The sequence below is a fragment of the Corylus avellana genome, chromosome 10 (assembly GCF_965113065.1).
Source record: "Corylus avellana chromosome 10, dhCorAvel1.hap1.2, whole genome shotgun sequence".
Lineage (NCBI taxonomy): Eukaryota > Viridiplantae > Streptophyta > Magnoliopsida > Fagales > Betulaceae > Corylus > Corylus avellana.
In genome coordinates, this window is record NC_142499.1 from 22,381,584 (window position 1) to 22,398,693 (window position 17,110).

The 17,110-nt window shown below is 33.1% G+C and overlaps 2 protein-coding genes and 1 long non-coding RNA gene across 4 annotated transcripts; 2 read left to right on the top strand and 1 right to left on the bottom strand.

Annotated features, from left to right (window-relative positions):
- Positions 1-1,092: 1,092 nt before the first annotated feature.
- On the bottom strand, positions 1,093-2,519 carry PSAF (photosystem I subunit F). Of its 2 annotated transcripts, none has more exons than XM_088511196.1 (2): positions 1,666-2,519; positions 1,093-1,255 (listed from the first exon to the last, which is right to left on the bottom strand). In XM_088511196.1, the coding sequence occupies exon 1, from the start codon at positions 2,368-2,370 to the stop codon at positions 1,690-1,692; it is 681 nt and encodes a 226-aa protein (XP_088367322.1). In that variant the 5' UTR covers positions 2,371-2,519; the 3' UTR covers positions 1,093-1,255; positions 1,666-1,689. The 2 variants fall into 2 exon arrangements, with proteins under 2 accessions (XP_088367322.1, XP_088367321.1); XM_088511195.1 differs by having other exon boundaries at positions 1,093-1,258.
- Positions 2,520-7,597: 5,078 nt separating this feature from the next.
- Positions 7,598-10,935, top strand: LOC132191869 (small ribosomal subunit protein uS2). The gene is made up of 5 exons (XM_059606985.2): positions 7,598-7,858; positions 9,241-9,503; positions 9,655-9,852; positions 9,942-10,158; positions 10,696-10,935. The coding sequence occupies exons 1-5, from the start codon at positions 7,720-7,722 to the stop codon at positions 10,797-10,799; spliced, it is 921 nt and encodes a 306-aa protein (XP_059462968.2). The 5' UTR covers positions 7,598-7,719; the 3' UTR covers positions 10,800-10,935.
- A 3,951-nt stretch (positions 10,936-14,886) lies between these two features.
- Positions 14,887-15,328, top strand: LOC148583524 (uncharacterized). Its single transcript, XR_015909373.1, has 2 exons — positions 14,887-14,932; positions 15,066-15,328. It is a non-coding gene; the product is annotated as an uncharacterized LOC148583524 (long non-coding RNA).
- Positions 15,329-17,110: the final 1,782 nt, after the last annotated feature.

Here is a 17,110-nt window from a genome sequence, read left to right on the forward strand (position 1 = left end):
GGAGTGTTACACATTTTGGCCTTTTATTGGCCCAATTCTTGGCCTTTGTGATATTATTTAAAGACCAAGAGCTTGGTTGAGATTGCGTTAAAGAGCTTAAAAAGTCATTTTACTTAAAAGGTTGTGCCAAACAAAACTTGGTATGTTTGGTAAAAATAATTTTAAAATACTTTTTTTTTTTTTTTTTTTTTTACTTTTTTACTCTAAAAATTGCCAAAAAACGTTTTTTACCTTAAAAGCTCGATTTCTCAAGCATAATCTCAAACATGCTCCAAGACCAATTTAAGGCTTATAGTTGGTCTCATTTCAGCCATTTGTTAGCTCTCATTTTGGCCTATAGTTGGTTCTTTTTTGGCCTATAGTTTTTAAAGACCCATCTCCGATCACCGTTGCCGCTCACCTCCAATTACCGTCGTTGGCCGCCACCAACTCCAACAAGTTTTCAACCTCCATTGACTCCATCTCCAAGAAGACAAAAAAATCAAACTCAAGATTCAAAAAATTTACACCTTAAGTTTGAGGGTGACATTAGAATATACTATGAGATTTGATTTCAAAAATTTGATTGTATTCTCCTATTGCATTCACAATCCAATCTGATTTGATTTGATCTACCCCACTATTTTGTATTCTCTTCATCTTCCTACAAAGGATTGGGCTTAGGTGTAGTAAAAACAACTACAACACCAATGTTGTAGTTTTTTTAAGGATTTAGATTGAATTTCAAGTGCTTTATGAGAAGGAGAGATAAAGTAAATTTCAATGTGAACCCTTAAAGAACAGAACATATATAGGTACGATTCAGATGATGATGTTAATGAGGATTCCAGAGACGAATCCTTTCAGACGGGGGTAATAAAAAAATAACTTCAAACCAGAAATGATGATGTTAGTGGATACACATTTGCAGAGAATGAACATTTATTCAGCCATTATCAGTTGCAGGTTGAAGCAACTTTTCTACGGGTTAATTTTTCTTTTCCTATTTCTGTTTTTCTTTTTTAATTGGTAGTCACGTACCTAATAGCTCTTGAACCCACAGCCTTAACCTCCTTTCTGTTCCTTCATGCCAAACAGTGAAATTTGGAAGTGTTAAGAGTAACATACCTCATGCCCATTCTCATAGTTTTGAGTGTCCAACACAAGCATTGCATATAATAAATAAACTTATACAATTTTAATACAAGAAATATTCCCATGTCAACCACTCCCACCTCACTCCTCCTATGTCTTTTCATCCCACGCCACATTGCCACTGCTGAACAAAAATTAGAAAGAAGAATTAAAAAAAGCAAAATAGCAACAATATCTTTATATAAGAAGTAGCCACGATATAACCTAGGTTAATCTTATATGATTATCATATAATTGCGATGATGATATGGTAGTAAAAATTAGACATTAATTTTTTTTTATTACTATACGATTATTTTACAACTAAGATGATGTCGTATTAGTTAATTAATATTGTTAAGATTTTATCATTTGAGTTAATTAAATAAATTAACTTGAAATTTAAATAATTCAATTTCGAGTTTATAGGTATGTTTTATAGCATGAATAGCAATTCAATAATTCAATTCATTTTGCACCTACATTATTATAAAATAGAAAAGAAAGAAAAAAGAAAACAGAGAAAAATGAAGAAAAAGCAGAATAAATAACCTGAGAAAATGGAAAAAAAAGAAATTAGACGTCCTTGGCAATAAGATCACCGGTGACGAATGCTCTGTAGGCAGCCACAGGCCAACTAAAGCCTCTGAAGGCCAACCTTGAAGCCAAGGGCACATCAATGATGATCTCCTTCTGCGTCGGCTTCTTATCATCCCTTATCGCAATCAGGTAGCTCCGGCCTACCCACCCAATCCACCCCGCGATGTACAGGAACAGAAGCCCGGGAGTTATAAACTCACCCCAGTGCCTCTGGTCACCGCTCACGATCAAATGAGGAAGCCCATCCGACCCACAAAGCAAACCCGCCCTTCCGTAGTTGTCGAACCGGCGCTTCGTCTTCTCTATGGTGGCATTGATAGCCAGCGCCGGCGCACTGTCAGGCGCGTACAGCTTCAGCGACGACTCCAGCTTCTTTATCTGTTGCTTCTCCCGCTTCGCGAACTGCTTCGACTCCTTGCATGGGGTTAGCCCCGCGATGTCGGCCATCGCCGGAAGTGGGGCCGAGACAAGGATGGAGGAGAGCGCCAGTGCAGCGGAGAAGGCCTGCAGCGGCGAACCACTTGAATTTTTCTCTGGGTTGCTGTTTTGGGAGGCTGCGGTGCAGAGTATGGTAGGCCTTAATTTTGGGGTCAACGAAGAGCTCAGCTTTGGCTTCAAAATGGGTTTCGAGAGATTTGTGGGAATTGTGAGAGACATTTTTCTTCTTCTTCTTCTTCTTCTTCTCCTTCTCCTTCTTGTTGTAATATTATAGATTATATAAAATTTTGGGTTGTAATTTGCAGAGTGAAGGAGAAGGGTGTGGGTGTGAAGGGAAATTAAAAGGTTGTTATTTAGATTCTATGTAGGAGTGGATTGGTGGTTGGAGTGAAGTGGAGGGTAGATAAGGAGGAAGTAGTAAGAGGCTGAGTTGGATGCTTTTAATTGGTTCCCTTCTAGACTTTGTGGCTTAATCAGATTCTCTCTCTATCTATCTCCTCTACTTTGAGTGGATAAGAAAAGTGCGGATTTTTGTTCAAATAATTGTTGATGAAATTGTAATCATAAAACTAATTTGTCTTTTTCATAATTACGGCAATCCTTCTTTCCAGTAAAGAGAGGGTAAACATCTCCTACAATTTTAATTTATCAAATTATGTGAATTTATGTGGTTTCTTGTATTGAATACAATGAAAAAATGCTACATGTTATTAGTAAGAATTGATTATATTTTTATTTGGTTTTTGTACTTTATGTCGTAAAAAATATTTGAATTAAAAATTGTCTTTTGATTTACTAAAAAAGAAATGTCTTCTCAAAAGTTAGGGGTGTCAAAAATTATCGAAAAACCGGAATCGAAACCGAAAACCGGAAAACCGGGAAACTAGGGTCCCGGCTCCAGTTCTAGTTTGAAAAATTCAAAAACCGGGTACTCCGGTTCCGGTACCAATTTTTGGTACCTGGTTTTTACCCCTATCAAAAGTGAACAAAAAACCTTTTAATCCGAATTAGGTTTTGGGTTTTCCCTAAATACTGTTAACCATACTCATTCACTCACTTCTGCCGTTGAAGATAAGAAAGGTATTGAAGGTTAAATGTTGTGTGACTTTTGAGTTACAGAACAGTAGCTGGATTAAATGAGTTTGTAACATAAGACATTTGAAATTCATAACAGTAGCTGGATTAAAGAGTGGGTAACTGAAGGAAGTTTTTTATGATGTTTAAAGTTTAAATTGTAACAGTTAGTACAACCACTTTATTGTATAGGCTTTTCAATTCAAATGTAACTGATGTTATGTGTAATTGTGTATAAATACTCAAGGAATACAAGTGATCTGGTATCACAAAAAATACCAGAGTTTCAAATTTGTTTTCTAACTTGGTATCAGAGCTTCCAGTCCAATCAGAATCACAAAAGCCATTTAATTTCAAAGAACCCTGTGTATAATACAAACCATAATGCAAGGTGCCCTTAAGATACCGAAGTACACGTTTGGCAGCTGTCAAATGCACTGAAGTTGGTGAATGAAGAAACTGGCATAATTGATTAACACTATATGCAATATTTGGGCGAGTCAATGTACAATATTGAAGAGCACCAACAATGAGATGAGGTGGGCTTAAAACTTGATGTTCTAATCCGAATTGGGTTTCGAAAGGATTTTTGGATGAGGGCATGATAGTTGGGTTTAGATTTAAGAACCAAATTAGTTGGGTTTGGATGAGGGCATTATAGTTGGGTTTAGATTTTTGGATGAGGGCATGATAACCAAATTAGCTGAAAAGTTTGGGAGTTTTTATGGATTGAGTTCTTCACATTTTGCCTGACATTTCTGTGTCTCCGATCAATTTCACGGCCAAATATCAGACTACAAGTGTACCTTTTTCTAAGTTCTTCAAAATGCAGAATCAACAACTTAAAAGATTCAGAAAGGCCAGCAGAAAATGAACTAATTTGAGAACAAGTTGCACTAATTACTCTGAGAAAGCACAACTCTTAAATTTTGAGAATTTTGTTTGTTTTTCACAGATTTTGGAATTTGATTCATTGAGTTGGCGGAGAGAAACATGATTGATCCAATGATTTATATCTTCTCATCGCTACAGCACTCCAAATCAAATGTTTTTCCTATATATCTAGCTAGCATATTTCTTTTGAATCTCAAAAATGAGTGACAACTCTGGCAAACAAATCTCAAATCAACAAAATATTATTTAACTTGGAAACATAGTTTCTATGTTGCAAATTGTTAGTCTGCTACCATTTCCTCATAATTAAATGACTCCCTCATACAAGCCAAATTCTTGCGCCCTGAGCAATGTAGTTTTTGCAGCATGCTGTGACATCGTGTTCATCATTTGTCAGACAAAATGCAAGAAGATGGGTGCAGATTCTCCAATAAAATTTTGAAAAAGCTTCATTTATCTAACCCTTGATATTTTATCATTTTTGCAATCATAGGCTTAAGCTTTTAAAAATGTCAATTTAATGTATTTATCCTCTTTTTTTTTTTTTTTTTTTCAATTTTAATAATCCGTTAGGATTTTTGGATTTAATGGAAGGATGTCAAGGATTTAGACATCGGTCATAATTTAACAGAATTTGCAAAATTACTCACGCCTGAATATATATATATATATTCAAAAAACATAGTATTTTGAAAATTTTGATAAAATTTAACGGAAAATTGTAGCGACAAGTGAAATTAAAAAAAAAATTGAAAAATTGATATACTAAATTGACAATTTTTAAAGTTTAAGGGCATGATTGCATACGTGATGAAAATTAAAGAGTGGTAAGTGAAGTTTTTATGAAAATTTTTGTTTTTATTTTTGCTTGAAGTGCCAAGGAGTAAGCTGGGTGTAAATGTGAGATTACCCATAGAGAAATCAGTTTTGATCATTCTTGTTAAATAAAAAATATTCTAACAATTCTAATTCCTCATTAAGGCCAACAATTGTCCTCATTAACTTTTCGACTCTTTGCATTAAAGATTAACTTTAGTTGTGAGGAAAGAATAATAAGTATGAAAGAGAAAGTAATAGATAAGTTTTGGATTGTCTGTTCATCTGTTCATATATATGAACGATCTGAATTGTTAACAATTTAGACGACAAAATTATTGAAAATTTATATCAAAGATTTTGACAAACCCTAGCTAATTAAGGCTACCTTGTCAAGTATTCATGGATAAAGTGTTTGTTTTCTATTTCATTTTCGGAAAAATCTAATGCAGTAAATTAATTTGTAAAAAAGATAAACAAAAAGACAAGAAAAAATAGATGTATAACCGCTCTCATTCATGGATATAGAGTGCACCAATTAATAATGAGGGCCGAGGATGGGTACTCCATTTGCATGAGTTGTCTCATGAAGTAATCATGCAATTTCATTCAACAACTTCTGTACTTCTTTTCAAGGTTGATCACGCTTTTACTCAAGTCACATTATTTTACCACATTTCTCATTTATAATTGAAAGTTGAAAACTGTTGTACACATTAAAGTTTCAATAACCAATAAGTGGGGATTAACTTCGTTGAGTCTTTGTGTTTACATCAATTCTTCAAAAGTTGAGGTCGAATTAATTCTTTTTTTAAGCGAGTTGGGGTGAAGCAAAATGTTCAAAGCATAGTTACATACTAATATGTGTTTATTCGGTAATATGAGATGTTGGAGTAAATTAAAGTAATTTGAAGAGAGGAAGCTGTACAAGAACCCATGTTCATATTGAAGCTGTGCAATTACATGTGTACGAGTGTAACTTATCATTTAACCTTAATTTGTACTAGGCCATTTATGGCAAATCATGCAGCTAACTATATGTTAGCTCATTACTTTATTCTAATAAGTATATAAAACACAAAAAGAGTCCTAAAAAAAAAGTCACTATTTTGTGTAATTGAGGTCGTTAAACTAACGTATTTCTTTTTAGCATAATTATTCAGTATTTACTTCCAAATTTGGTTGTATTTTTTGATAATGAGACTGTGCCCTAATTTTAGTCTATTTTGCTCATAAAAAAGTCAATTGCCTAGAATTTATTTTTTATTATATATATAAAAACAAAAAAAAAAAAAACACATGCAGATTATAATTATTGATTTCATGGCCATAAAAAATAAAATAAAAGATTGATTTCATGAAGAAGGTTAAAACACGTAAATTGAAACGGGTAAGAGGGGATTTAAGTCATTATGAGCAAGCATCGTAAACATCTCACCACTACCATTTTGTCCATTATTGAAAGCGGAAGAAAAATGCTAGGTGTTCTCATAGTGTTTTCTTAATGTCCTCCTAATCTTAAGTAGAATTTAATTTAAAATAAATAAATAAAAAATAAAAATTTGTCAACCAGTTCTCCAATTATTTTCTCCAATTAAAACCACTTAAATTTTTTTTTTAAAATAATAATAAAATACCACTTATAATTAGGAGGTACTAGGAGAACATTATGAGAATACTTAGCATTTTTCTTATTGGAATATCTTCTTCAAGTTTGAGTAAACCAATATGTTTGCGAGCAAAGACAAAGGAAGTAGAGAGACTCTAAGCTAAATTTATTTCTAAAATCGGTAACGAAATTTTTGTTGAAAGCCAAAAGTCGTTGTTCAAACCATACCTACTTATAGCATGAGTGTTTTTATCCTTCCAAAAGGCTTGTGTTTGGATATAAATGCTTTGATGCAGAATTTTTGGTAGGGCACCAAACAAAGGACTCGTAGATTCATTGGATGAGGTAGAGTAGAATGGGTATTCCAAAAGCAAGGGACATGGAATTCCGAGACCTGGTATGTGTTCAATAAAGCTCTATTGTCCAAGCAAGGTCGGCGGCTTTTACAATCCCCGAACAGCCTCATTGCTAAAATTATGGACTCGTCAAATGAAATATTAGATAACCATCTTATCCAATAATCAAAGTGTATTTAAATATTGTCAAGATAAGTTTGTTACATTTGTAATTTAAATTTCAAAGCAAGTTGTATATCGTGTAACTTTTATAAATACAAGTATTGACAAAGACATCATTGAGGCATTAGAGTCTCCACAATTGAGGAGCCAAATTTTTATGCAAAATGACTATTCAAAACTCACTTTATCTAATTTAGCTAATTAATTTGTAAAGGTCCCTTACATCCGATTTGCTATATTTTGATCTATATCATTTAAATATTATTTGTTTACTCTTTATTGGGAAAAAGACAAAACAGATGAGAGAAACAATAAACAATAAAATTTTTCTTAAAAAGTACTGCTACATTTAACTCTTTTTTTTTTTTCTTTTTTTTTGTTGGGCTCTTCCAAATAAATATTTATTTTGTATTTTTTTTTTGCTAATCTAATGTAAGACGTTTTTAACAAATAGTCATTATAGATAAAAGTAATAATTTTGCTCTTACAAACAACGATCACTTTTTATTATACCCATTACAAAACCCAGCGGAGCTCTCACGCATTCAAGCCCTTTTATCCTTTTATTATACCCATTACAAAACCCCGCGGCTCTCTGCCTCTTTCGCATTCAAGCTAGGGTTTTCACAGTGCTTCTCAAACTTCTTTTCCTCGAGCATGGCTAACAACGCCCCACCTCGCCAGCTCTCGCAGAAGGAGGCCGACATCCAGATGATGTTGGCTGCCGAGGTCCACCTTGGCACCAAAAACTGCGACTACCAGATGGAGCGTTACGTCTTCAAGAGACGTAACGATGGTATTTCTCGATTCACTTTTTCAGATCTCTCACTTTTTTCTTATGTTGGTTTTTTCTTGCGCGTGTTTTAGTCTGTTTGGACAATGAGAAATTTGGTTTTTTCTGCTGGTTGGAATAATGGGTACTGGTTATTTTTTGCATTGTGAGAAAAAGGTTAGGGGGGGGGGGGGGGGGTTCTCGTTCTGGATGACCAAACGAGAAATACATTTCTTTGTTCTGTTTTATTGCGAGATCTGATTTGCCGAATGGTTTAGTTTGTTTTTGGTTAAAGCTGATTCCTGTTGATATGCTGTGTGGTTAAGTTTGTTTCTTTTGGGGCTTTATCTGCTTCTGATTCCCGTAGGATGCTAAGTTTATAGTTTGTAGTTGGGTCAAAACATGTTGAAGCGTATGTTTGTCAAATGTAGTTTGTTTGTTTTGGTAAATCTTCTGGGTTCGGAAACAACTTAAAGTTTGGTAATTTTTTATATTAATTTCTGTAAAATGAAAATCCACTTGAATTGGCTGAACGCTTATGTCATGCTTAGCTTATAGTATCTTCTCTAAAGCCATCAGAGGGTGAGAAGTTAGGGGTTTCCCATGCCAAATTATCTCTTCTTGCAAATTCATACGTTTTAAAGCTTGATTAAGGGTGCGTTTGGGAGTGCGTTTTTAAAAAAATAATCTGCGATTTTAAACCAAATCGCAACTTTAGGGTGTTTGGGATTGCGATTTTAAAAACGCAAATTTTAAAATCGCAAAAAAATCTGCGATTTCCATAAGCTGATTAGAGGGTGCTTATTTGAAAAAGTGCGAATTTAAAACAAAATCACGATTTCTATTAAAAAGATATTTGACGCAATAGTTACCTTTTTTAGAACGGGAATGAAAAAAATACCAAGAATACCCACCTAAAATATATTAAAACCCTTCTTTTCTCTTTTTTTTTTTTTTTCTTCATCCTCTCTGTCTTGTTCATCCTTATTGGTAATTTGGTCATGAAACCGCAATTATATGTTAATGTTATCCAAACACTCAATTGATAAAAAAAGTACTTTTTAGTATGTTTTACCAAACGCCTGTGCGATTTTAAAAAGTAGCGATTTTAAAAACGTAATTTTTAAAAACGCAATTTTTAAAATCGCACTTATTGAAATCGCACTCCCAAACGGGCCCTAAATATAGTTGCTGGTATTGTTTACTCCTACAGTAGATTGTTTTGTTTTGATTGCAAATTTTAAAGGATGTGTTAAAATTTAGTTCTAACAGTTAAGGGTACTTTGGAGGTAAATCAGCTGTAAATTAAATGCGAATTACTATTATATTTTATGGTAGGAAAATCTTGTATTGTGTTGCTTACCCATATATTTTTCAAATAATTTATCACTGGTGCTTTGGCCTAGGAATATACATAATCAATCTGGGAAAAACTTGGGAAAAGCTTCAGCTAGCAGCCCGGGTTATTGTTGCCATTGAGAACCCTCAGGACATAATTGTACAATCTGCAAGGCCATATGGTCAAAGAGCAGTCCTGAAGTTCGCTCAGTACACAGGTGCCCATGCTATTGCTGGAAGGCACACTCCAGGTACCTTCACCAACCAGCTGCAGACCTCTTTTAGTGAGCCTCGGCTGCTTATCCTGACTGATCCAAGGACAGATCACCAGGTGATTACCACCTTCCACAATTTAAGTGCTATAGAAATTAATGTAATGAGTACATTTATATAGTTTTACTCTTATGATCTATATGCGTTATTTTATCTTGTGCTGCTCTGGTGTTTGCCGTCTTTACTCACTTATAAAAAGCGGATTGCAGCCCATTAAGGAGGCTGCTCTTGGAAATATCCCAACAATTGCTTTCTGTGATACTGATTCGCCAATGCGGTATGTTGATATTGGGATCCCTGCCAACAACAAGGGGAAGCATAGCATAGGATGTCTCTTTTGGCTTTTGGCAAGGATGGTTCTGCAGATGCGGGGAACTATTCGTGCTGGGCATAAATGGGATGTGATGGTGAGGAAGAAACTATAAGGCTTTGTTTTGGAGGAATTGTCTGAAAACAAAACTGCTAATGTAAAATGTGCTATCATTTGTACGTGCAGGTGGATTTGTTTTTCTATCGGGAGCCTGAGGAGGCTAAGCAGCAAGATGAAGAAGAACCAGGTGCTGCCCAAGATTATCATGCTGATTATTCTGGTGGCGGCGCCCTTACTGAATGGCCTGCTCAAGGTGAAACCCATTGGAACGCTGATTCTGCTCAGCAACCTATTTCAGCAGTTCCTCTCAGTACTGCCACCTGGGCTACTCCCCCAGAACAAGGTAGAACTAAATTATTCATTTTGTTTTTGCTTTGTTTATTGAAATGCAAGATCATGTAAATGATCTCATTTACGTGGTACATTTTTTCATATTTAATGGGCTGGTGTTATTTTCTAACGTGATTTTTGAAACATATTTGACACGGTCCAAGTTAATTATAAATTGTTTTCAGTTCTGATTTTGTGCATTGGCTGTGTATGTGTTTGGTAGTTTTCCTTTCATAACACTGTTTGATTGCTTTGCTTAACCGCTTGAATCACATATGGTAGATGCCATTCTGCCCTCGTTTAGTAACTTGTCTATCAGAATTAAAGAATTTAACTCCTTGTACTGGTCATTGTTCTTTGGATGCAATTCTTCAATTTTTTGTTGGAATGCTGCCTTGACATTATTCTTGGGTAATAATCGAATTATTTGCAACCTGTGCTTATTAACATATAAGTGTTTACGAAGAAAACCATTTATTTAGTATGGCATCTGTTATATTTTCCGACATTTTCTTTTAAACTTTTTTGATGCCCTTCTGTTCTACTGCAGCCTCTTTAACAGGGGATTGGGATGCGGCTCCAGCACCGCCTACACCGGCAATGGCTCCCATTATTGAAGGTTCTATTCCTCCTGCTACTGGCTGGGGTGAATGAAAGTTTGAAATATTTTTTCAACAATTATATCATCCATAATTTTGACAATTTTCTAATTATGTCAGTTGGATTGAACTTGTTTATCACATCCTAGGTTTTTTTTTAGATATGGAGTTGCAGACATTTGCAGCTTGCAGTGACATCGTGTTCATCATTTGTCAGACAAAAATGCAAGATGTGTGCAGATTCTCCATAAGCATGAAAATTTTGGAAAAACTTCATTTATCACCCTTGGTATTTTATCATTTTTGCAATCATATGCTTAAACCTTTAAAAATGTCAAATTAATGTATTGTTTTTCATTTTTTTTTTCAATTTTAACAATCCGTTAGTATTTTTGGATTTAACGGAGGGGTGTCAAAATTTTTAAAATACCTCTTTTTTATTTTAGGAAAAAAAAATTCAAGGATTTAGGCATAATTGCAAGGATTTAGGTGTCGCTCAGAATTTGAAAAATTATTTAAATATTTATGCCTGAATATTTTGCAAAAAAATATAGATATTTTGAAAATTTTGATGATGGAAAATTTTACCAGGTGAAAATAAATTTTTTTTTGTGAGGATTGATAGACATTTTTTAGAGTTTAAAGATAAAGATATGATTGCATGCACGATGAAGAAGAGTGATAAGATAAGTGAAGTTTTTCTAAAAAATTTCGTTTTTATTTTTGCTTGAAGTGCCAAGGAGTAAGCATGTGGGTGTAAATGTGAGATTACCCATAGCATTTCTCTATGAGTTTTGATCATTCTAAATCCTCGTTAAGCCCAACAATTGTCCTCATCAACTTTTGGATGGACTCTCTTTGCATTAAAAATTAACTTTAGTAGAAAGGAAAGAAGAATAAGCATGAAAGAGAAAGAACATTAAAAAAATAGATAAATTTTGAATTGTCTATTCATCTCTTCGCATGAATTGTTAACAATTTATACGATAATTATTAAAAATCAATATCAAAGATTTTGACAAACTCTAGCCAAGGCTATTTTTTACCAAAAAAAAAAAGAAATTTGAGGATTCCATTAATTAAAGATCACGAGCATAAAACTCTTGTTACAAAGTCATAGATATAAACAAAAAATCTTACAATCAGGTATTATTTATGATTTCAATCTTCTACTAACTCATGTACAAATACAGAGCAGATTTGCTCTGAGCAGACTATATCAAAGACATGGGTAGCCAAATTTTCTAGGGGTGTCAATGCGGGCGGTTTTTTCTAACCGCATTAATCACTAAACGCCTAACTGCATTAACCGCCTAGCGGTTAGCGATTATTGGGTTTATTAACCGTAACCGCTAACCGCCTTTTTATATAAAATATTTTTATAATTATAATTATAAAAATATTTATACATATAACATAATCACTTGATCATTAAATCACAATTTTTTTAAAAAATAATTAAATCACAATTTCAGTATTAATACACTATCACTATAATTTATAAGATTATAGCACATGATCAATTGATCATTAAATCATTTGATTATATAATAACAAATTATTCATATATAATATGACATAACTCATAAGTATACCAATTCATACTAATACAACAATTAAATATCTAGAGACTTATTTTCAATGTATGTTATAGACTTATAAGTCTATATATGTTATAAGTCTATATAAGTCTACATATGCATATGGATAATATAAATGTATAATATCAATACTTAATCATATGATTCAATGACAATTCAAATACTTTATTCAAGACTTCAAGTGAATCATATTATTAATGTACAAGGATGATATGATTCGTATAATATCAAATTAAGTAATTGACATTGGATTAAACAATGACCAATGACTAATGTTTTACTTATAAACACAATTTAAATATTAATGTATTATCATTATAATTTTAGTAACTTATATATTATCACTATAATTGATATAATTATATTACATGATAACTTGATATAACTTATTTATTCATAAATGTGACTCAACCTTCAAGTCCAAGTGCTGCTTCATCTTTTGCCTAGAGGTTTGTTAGTAACGAATGTTATCATTTTTTGAATTGTCATAGTATTTTAATTACAATACAATTATATTAAGCACGTTTTGATATGTGTACATGCTTGGTTTAAGTTTATAACTTTTCTTCTTTTGATGTCCACAGGATTTGCTAGAGGACCAAATGAGAGGATTTATGAAGTTTTAATGTTTTATTTGAACTTATTTTATATGCTTTGTGTTGAACTTTTTTTATATGTTGTGACAGTTGTTTGAATTTTTAAATTTTTTTTATATGTTGTGTTGATTTATTTTGAAAGTTAACATTTTTAAGTACAAGTAAATGTAAATTTTGGGTCCAATATTTTTTATTTTTCAATATGGGCTCTTTTTATAGCAACTGGGCACAAGAAGACACTAAAAATACAAAAAAAAAGAGGGTAAAAAAAAGCCCTAAAAAGGCCTAAAGAAAGCCTAAAAAGTCAAAAAAAGCTCAATTTAAAAAAAACAGTTAGCGGGCAGTTATCTATTTCACTAACCGCTAACCGGCGATTAACCGCTAGGCGGTTAGCGGTTGCGGTTAGTGAAATCTACTAACCGGTAAAGCGGTTACGGTTAGCCAATAACCGCTAACCGTAACCGCCTTGACATCCATAAAATTTTCTAACAAAATTTATTTAAACCAGCAGTAAGAGATAACCCATCAAATCTAATAATTCAAGTCATGAGAAATAACTCCACACCTAAATATTTTTTCTCACTCATAAGAGTAGATCTAGAGAGAATAAATCTCTTATTTAAAACAAAAAACAGAGACAACTAGCAAGTAGTAGCGGCCAGAGATGAGATGAATGACACAATATGGTGGAAGGTGGACGGACTCATAGCAGAGAGGCCAAAGTTGCTGATATGGTCGGAGAACACCTACAAACATAAAAAATTTAAAATTTTTTTAAAAAAAATTAAAAAGAATGAGAAGGGAAGGGTACAGGGAGTAAAAGGGCAATGAGAGAGGAAAAGGGAGCAGATTTGCTCCCTCCTCCTCTCAAAACTATTTTCTAAGGAAAATGGCCGAAAGACGGCTTATAGGGTTTCCTGTTTTCTAGCCAAGGCTACCTGGTCAAGTATTCATGGATAAAATGCTTGTTTTCTATTTCATTTTCGGACAAATCAAATGTAGTAAATTAATTTGTAAAAAAGATAAACAAAAAGATGAGAAAAAAGAGATGTATAACCGCTCTCATTCATGGATATAGACTGCACCAATTAATAATGAGGGCATATATATATATATATATATATTGTAAGAAACCAATTTATATTGGATGAGAGGCGGTGTCGACATTTCTCAACGAAAAGTTTTCGAAATTGGGACTGCGGACGCCGACCATTAGCTACATCAACTGAGGATGAGCTCATAATGTCCTCATTCTTATTCTGCTACAGTGCTCCCCATAACTCTCACACATACTTCAACGTAATTACAATAATATCCCTGAACCTTCATAAAATTGAACCAATAAGAAAAAAAATGAAAAATGCTGCAAAAACTCTCATTCTTTTATATATATATATATATATATATATATTTGAATTATATTTTCAAGTGCACATATGATACTATTAAATTGTGAATCTAATAATAATTTTTTCTACCATATTAAAGAGTGCGTTTGAGAATATAGAGTGAAAATACATATAATATTTCTCTTACAATAACACAAAAATAAGTCCCGGACTCTCATGGCATGTTTCATACATACATGGTATTGAAATCTAATTAACAGTATTATAATTTTTTAAATTTTCTACTAATTGAAATAATAATTTATAAATGAAAAAATGATTTAAGAAATTTCGCTTGTCAAATATAATTTTTTTTAATTATTTTATCAATTATAAAATATTACGTTGAATAGTGAACTACCCATTTTCCAACAAAAAGATTGTACGTTAAGGATTTTTTTTTTTTTTTTTTAATTTAATTTATTTATTTATTGTAAATATGTTAAGGGTTTTTAGACTTCTATTTAAGAAATAAAAGAAGAGGATATTTTAGTAACTTACAACATTTACATATATATTGATAAGCGTTCATTTTTCAATGCCAACCAAAAACGTCCAAGAGAAGCAAAACTGGGTGGTTTTATGGAAGCAATCTCGATATTGGTGAGTGTAATTCTAAGGAAGAGCATATATGTATATCAGGAATCGGCTCTCTTGTTAATGGACTTCTTTCCAGTTTTGGTGTCAGCAATCCGATTTTCCCGTTTCATTTTCACTCATACTACCGCCGTTTCAGGCAGGTACTCCGGCTCCCAGGTCGTCAACGGCGGCTGGATATAATCATCGGTAGTCCTACAGAATTCATGGTGAAGTAAGTGTTGGGTTATATTTCTGTACGTTTTGGTTGTACTGTGAGTTTACTTTCTTTGAATACAATGATTTCCAATTTATAATGTGTAATATTTAATTATAAACTCGAAGACAAATAATTTCTGATGAATCTGGGATTCTGGGTGTATATATATTATGTTTGGCTTGAAGTAAAATCAATTGCTCGGATCCAAACCCTTTTTAGTCTTTTGAGTGTAGTGAATTAAACTGCGTGCTCACCAGTACTCCATTTGCATGAGTTGTTTCATGCAGTAATCATCAAATTTCATTCAACAAGTTCTGCATTTCTTTCCAAGATCCTTCACGCTTTTTCTGTAAGGCACATTATTCTACCACATTTCCCATTTATAATTGGAAGTTGAAACTATTGTGCACATCAAAGTTTCAATAAACAGTAAGTGGGGATTATATAACTTCGTGGAATCCAAAGTATTCACATGTCAATTCTTCAAAAGTTGAGCTCGATCGAATTAATTTTTTTCATTCAGTAATATGAGATGTTGGAGTAAATTAAAGTGATTTGAAGAGAGGAAGTTGAACAGGAATCGATCTACCTTGCTATATTGAAGCTGTACAGTTACATATGTACGAGTAACTCATTATGTGTTCTTCACTGTTCTTCCCATATTGTAGATCATGTGTGGCATCAGAAGTGGGAATTGAAAATGATAACATGTAATTGACATTTCAGAATATTTGCAACTCAACTAAACTCAATCATCACACTTCACACAGGTGATTAGCTGCATTATGTATTTGTGTGAAAATGTTAGTCAATTATATTGCTTAAAATTTAATTATTCTGCATTAATTCCTGATGGAACTCTCCAATGCTTTCGCAGACCGATCTCGCGCAATCAACACATGCTTCTTTTTTTGTTTTCCTGACATGTCTTCCTCTAAATCTCAAAAAAAAAAAAATGTTAAAATTTTATTTTTGAACATTGCTAGAGTAATTTTTAGGAAGAGAGTTAAACATTATATGTTTGAATAGATTCAAGTGAGTTTTATTTTGATAAATCGATTTTTAATAAATTATAAGGTCATTATTTTGTGCTCTTGGAGAGGACCTTATAACCCTTATACATTTGCTCTCTAATATGTCAAGCAACCTTGACAGAAGATTGGCTAGAATTATGAAAGTACTGCGGTAGAGACAATTCAAGTTTTAGTACAAACATCTTGTAAGTATAAGAGATTGTAATTAATTTTCTATAATAGATAAGTTTCCTGGGTTTGACTGCTACTTTCGAGTAGTTTCTCATAAGTTTTTCACTTTGTTACCAAAATTTGTGTGTTCTTAATTTTATTTGCCAATATTTGAACTCGTTGGGTGTAATTTCAAAGAGAATAAGGAGGAACACTACCAAAGATTAGTACTCTCCAGATAGATAAATGTAACTATATATAGTAACATCTTTACCTGCTTAGCAATTTTTGCTTACAATCTCTTGAATTGTCAAAGAAGTCTCAAAACTTGAACCCCATATGTGCTTAAGTCGAAAGTACTTGAGACTTGTTGCTGAGTGTTGATTCAGTGTATAGAAAAATTACGGAAGCTCATTATGTTTACAGAGTCGGAGATCGTGGAGGTTACTGCCCTGCTTCATGGAGCTGGCTTGAACTCCTCGGAGCTTTACACGATGATCGAGCTTGCTTGCTTACATTCTAGCCGAGGAGGTTACTAGAGAACTCTTCAAGGAGACTCTTTTGAAAACACAAAAAATATCTAGGCAATGATCTTAATTTGCCAACATACTTTAGTCCATCACCATTTATGGTAGAATTAAATTTGTTCCGCCGAAAAAACTATAAAAAATTTATTGTAGTTTTTTTAACAACACCCAAGTCAAATTGAATATAAGGATTCTATGCCTTTGTAATTTCGCAACCGAAAACGAGTTTCATAAGAAAAAGCAATCACCAAAACATATGGAAGCAACTACTTGA

What these genes read in the sequence shown, in the direction of transcription:
- PSAF (XM_088511196.1), bottom strand. Translation starts at nt 2,370, where the DNA reads ATGTCTCTCACAATTCCCACAAATCTCTCGAAACCCATTTTGAAGCCA.
- LOC132191869 (XM_059606985.2), top strand. Translation starts at nt 7,720, where the DNA reads ATGGCTAACAACGCCCCACCTCGCCAGCTCTCGCAGAAGGAGGCCGAC. An exon ending in ATCCAAGGACAGATCACCAG is followed by an intron (nt 9,504 to 9,654) that starts GTGATTACCACC and finishes AGCGGATTGCAG; the next exon opens with CCCATTAAGGAGGCTGCTCT. An exon ending in GGCATAAATGGGATGTGATG is followed by an intron (nt 9,853 to 9,941) that starts GTGAGGAAGAAA and finishes TTGTACGTGCAG; the next exon opens with GTGGATTTGTTTTTCTATCG.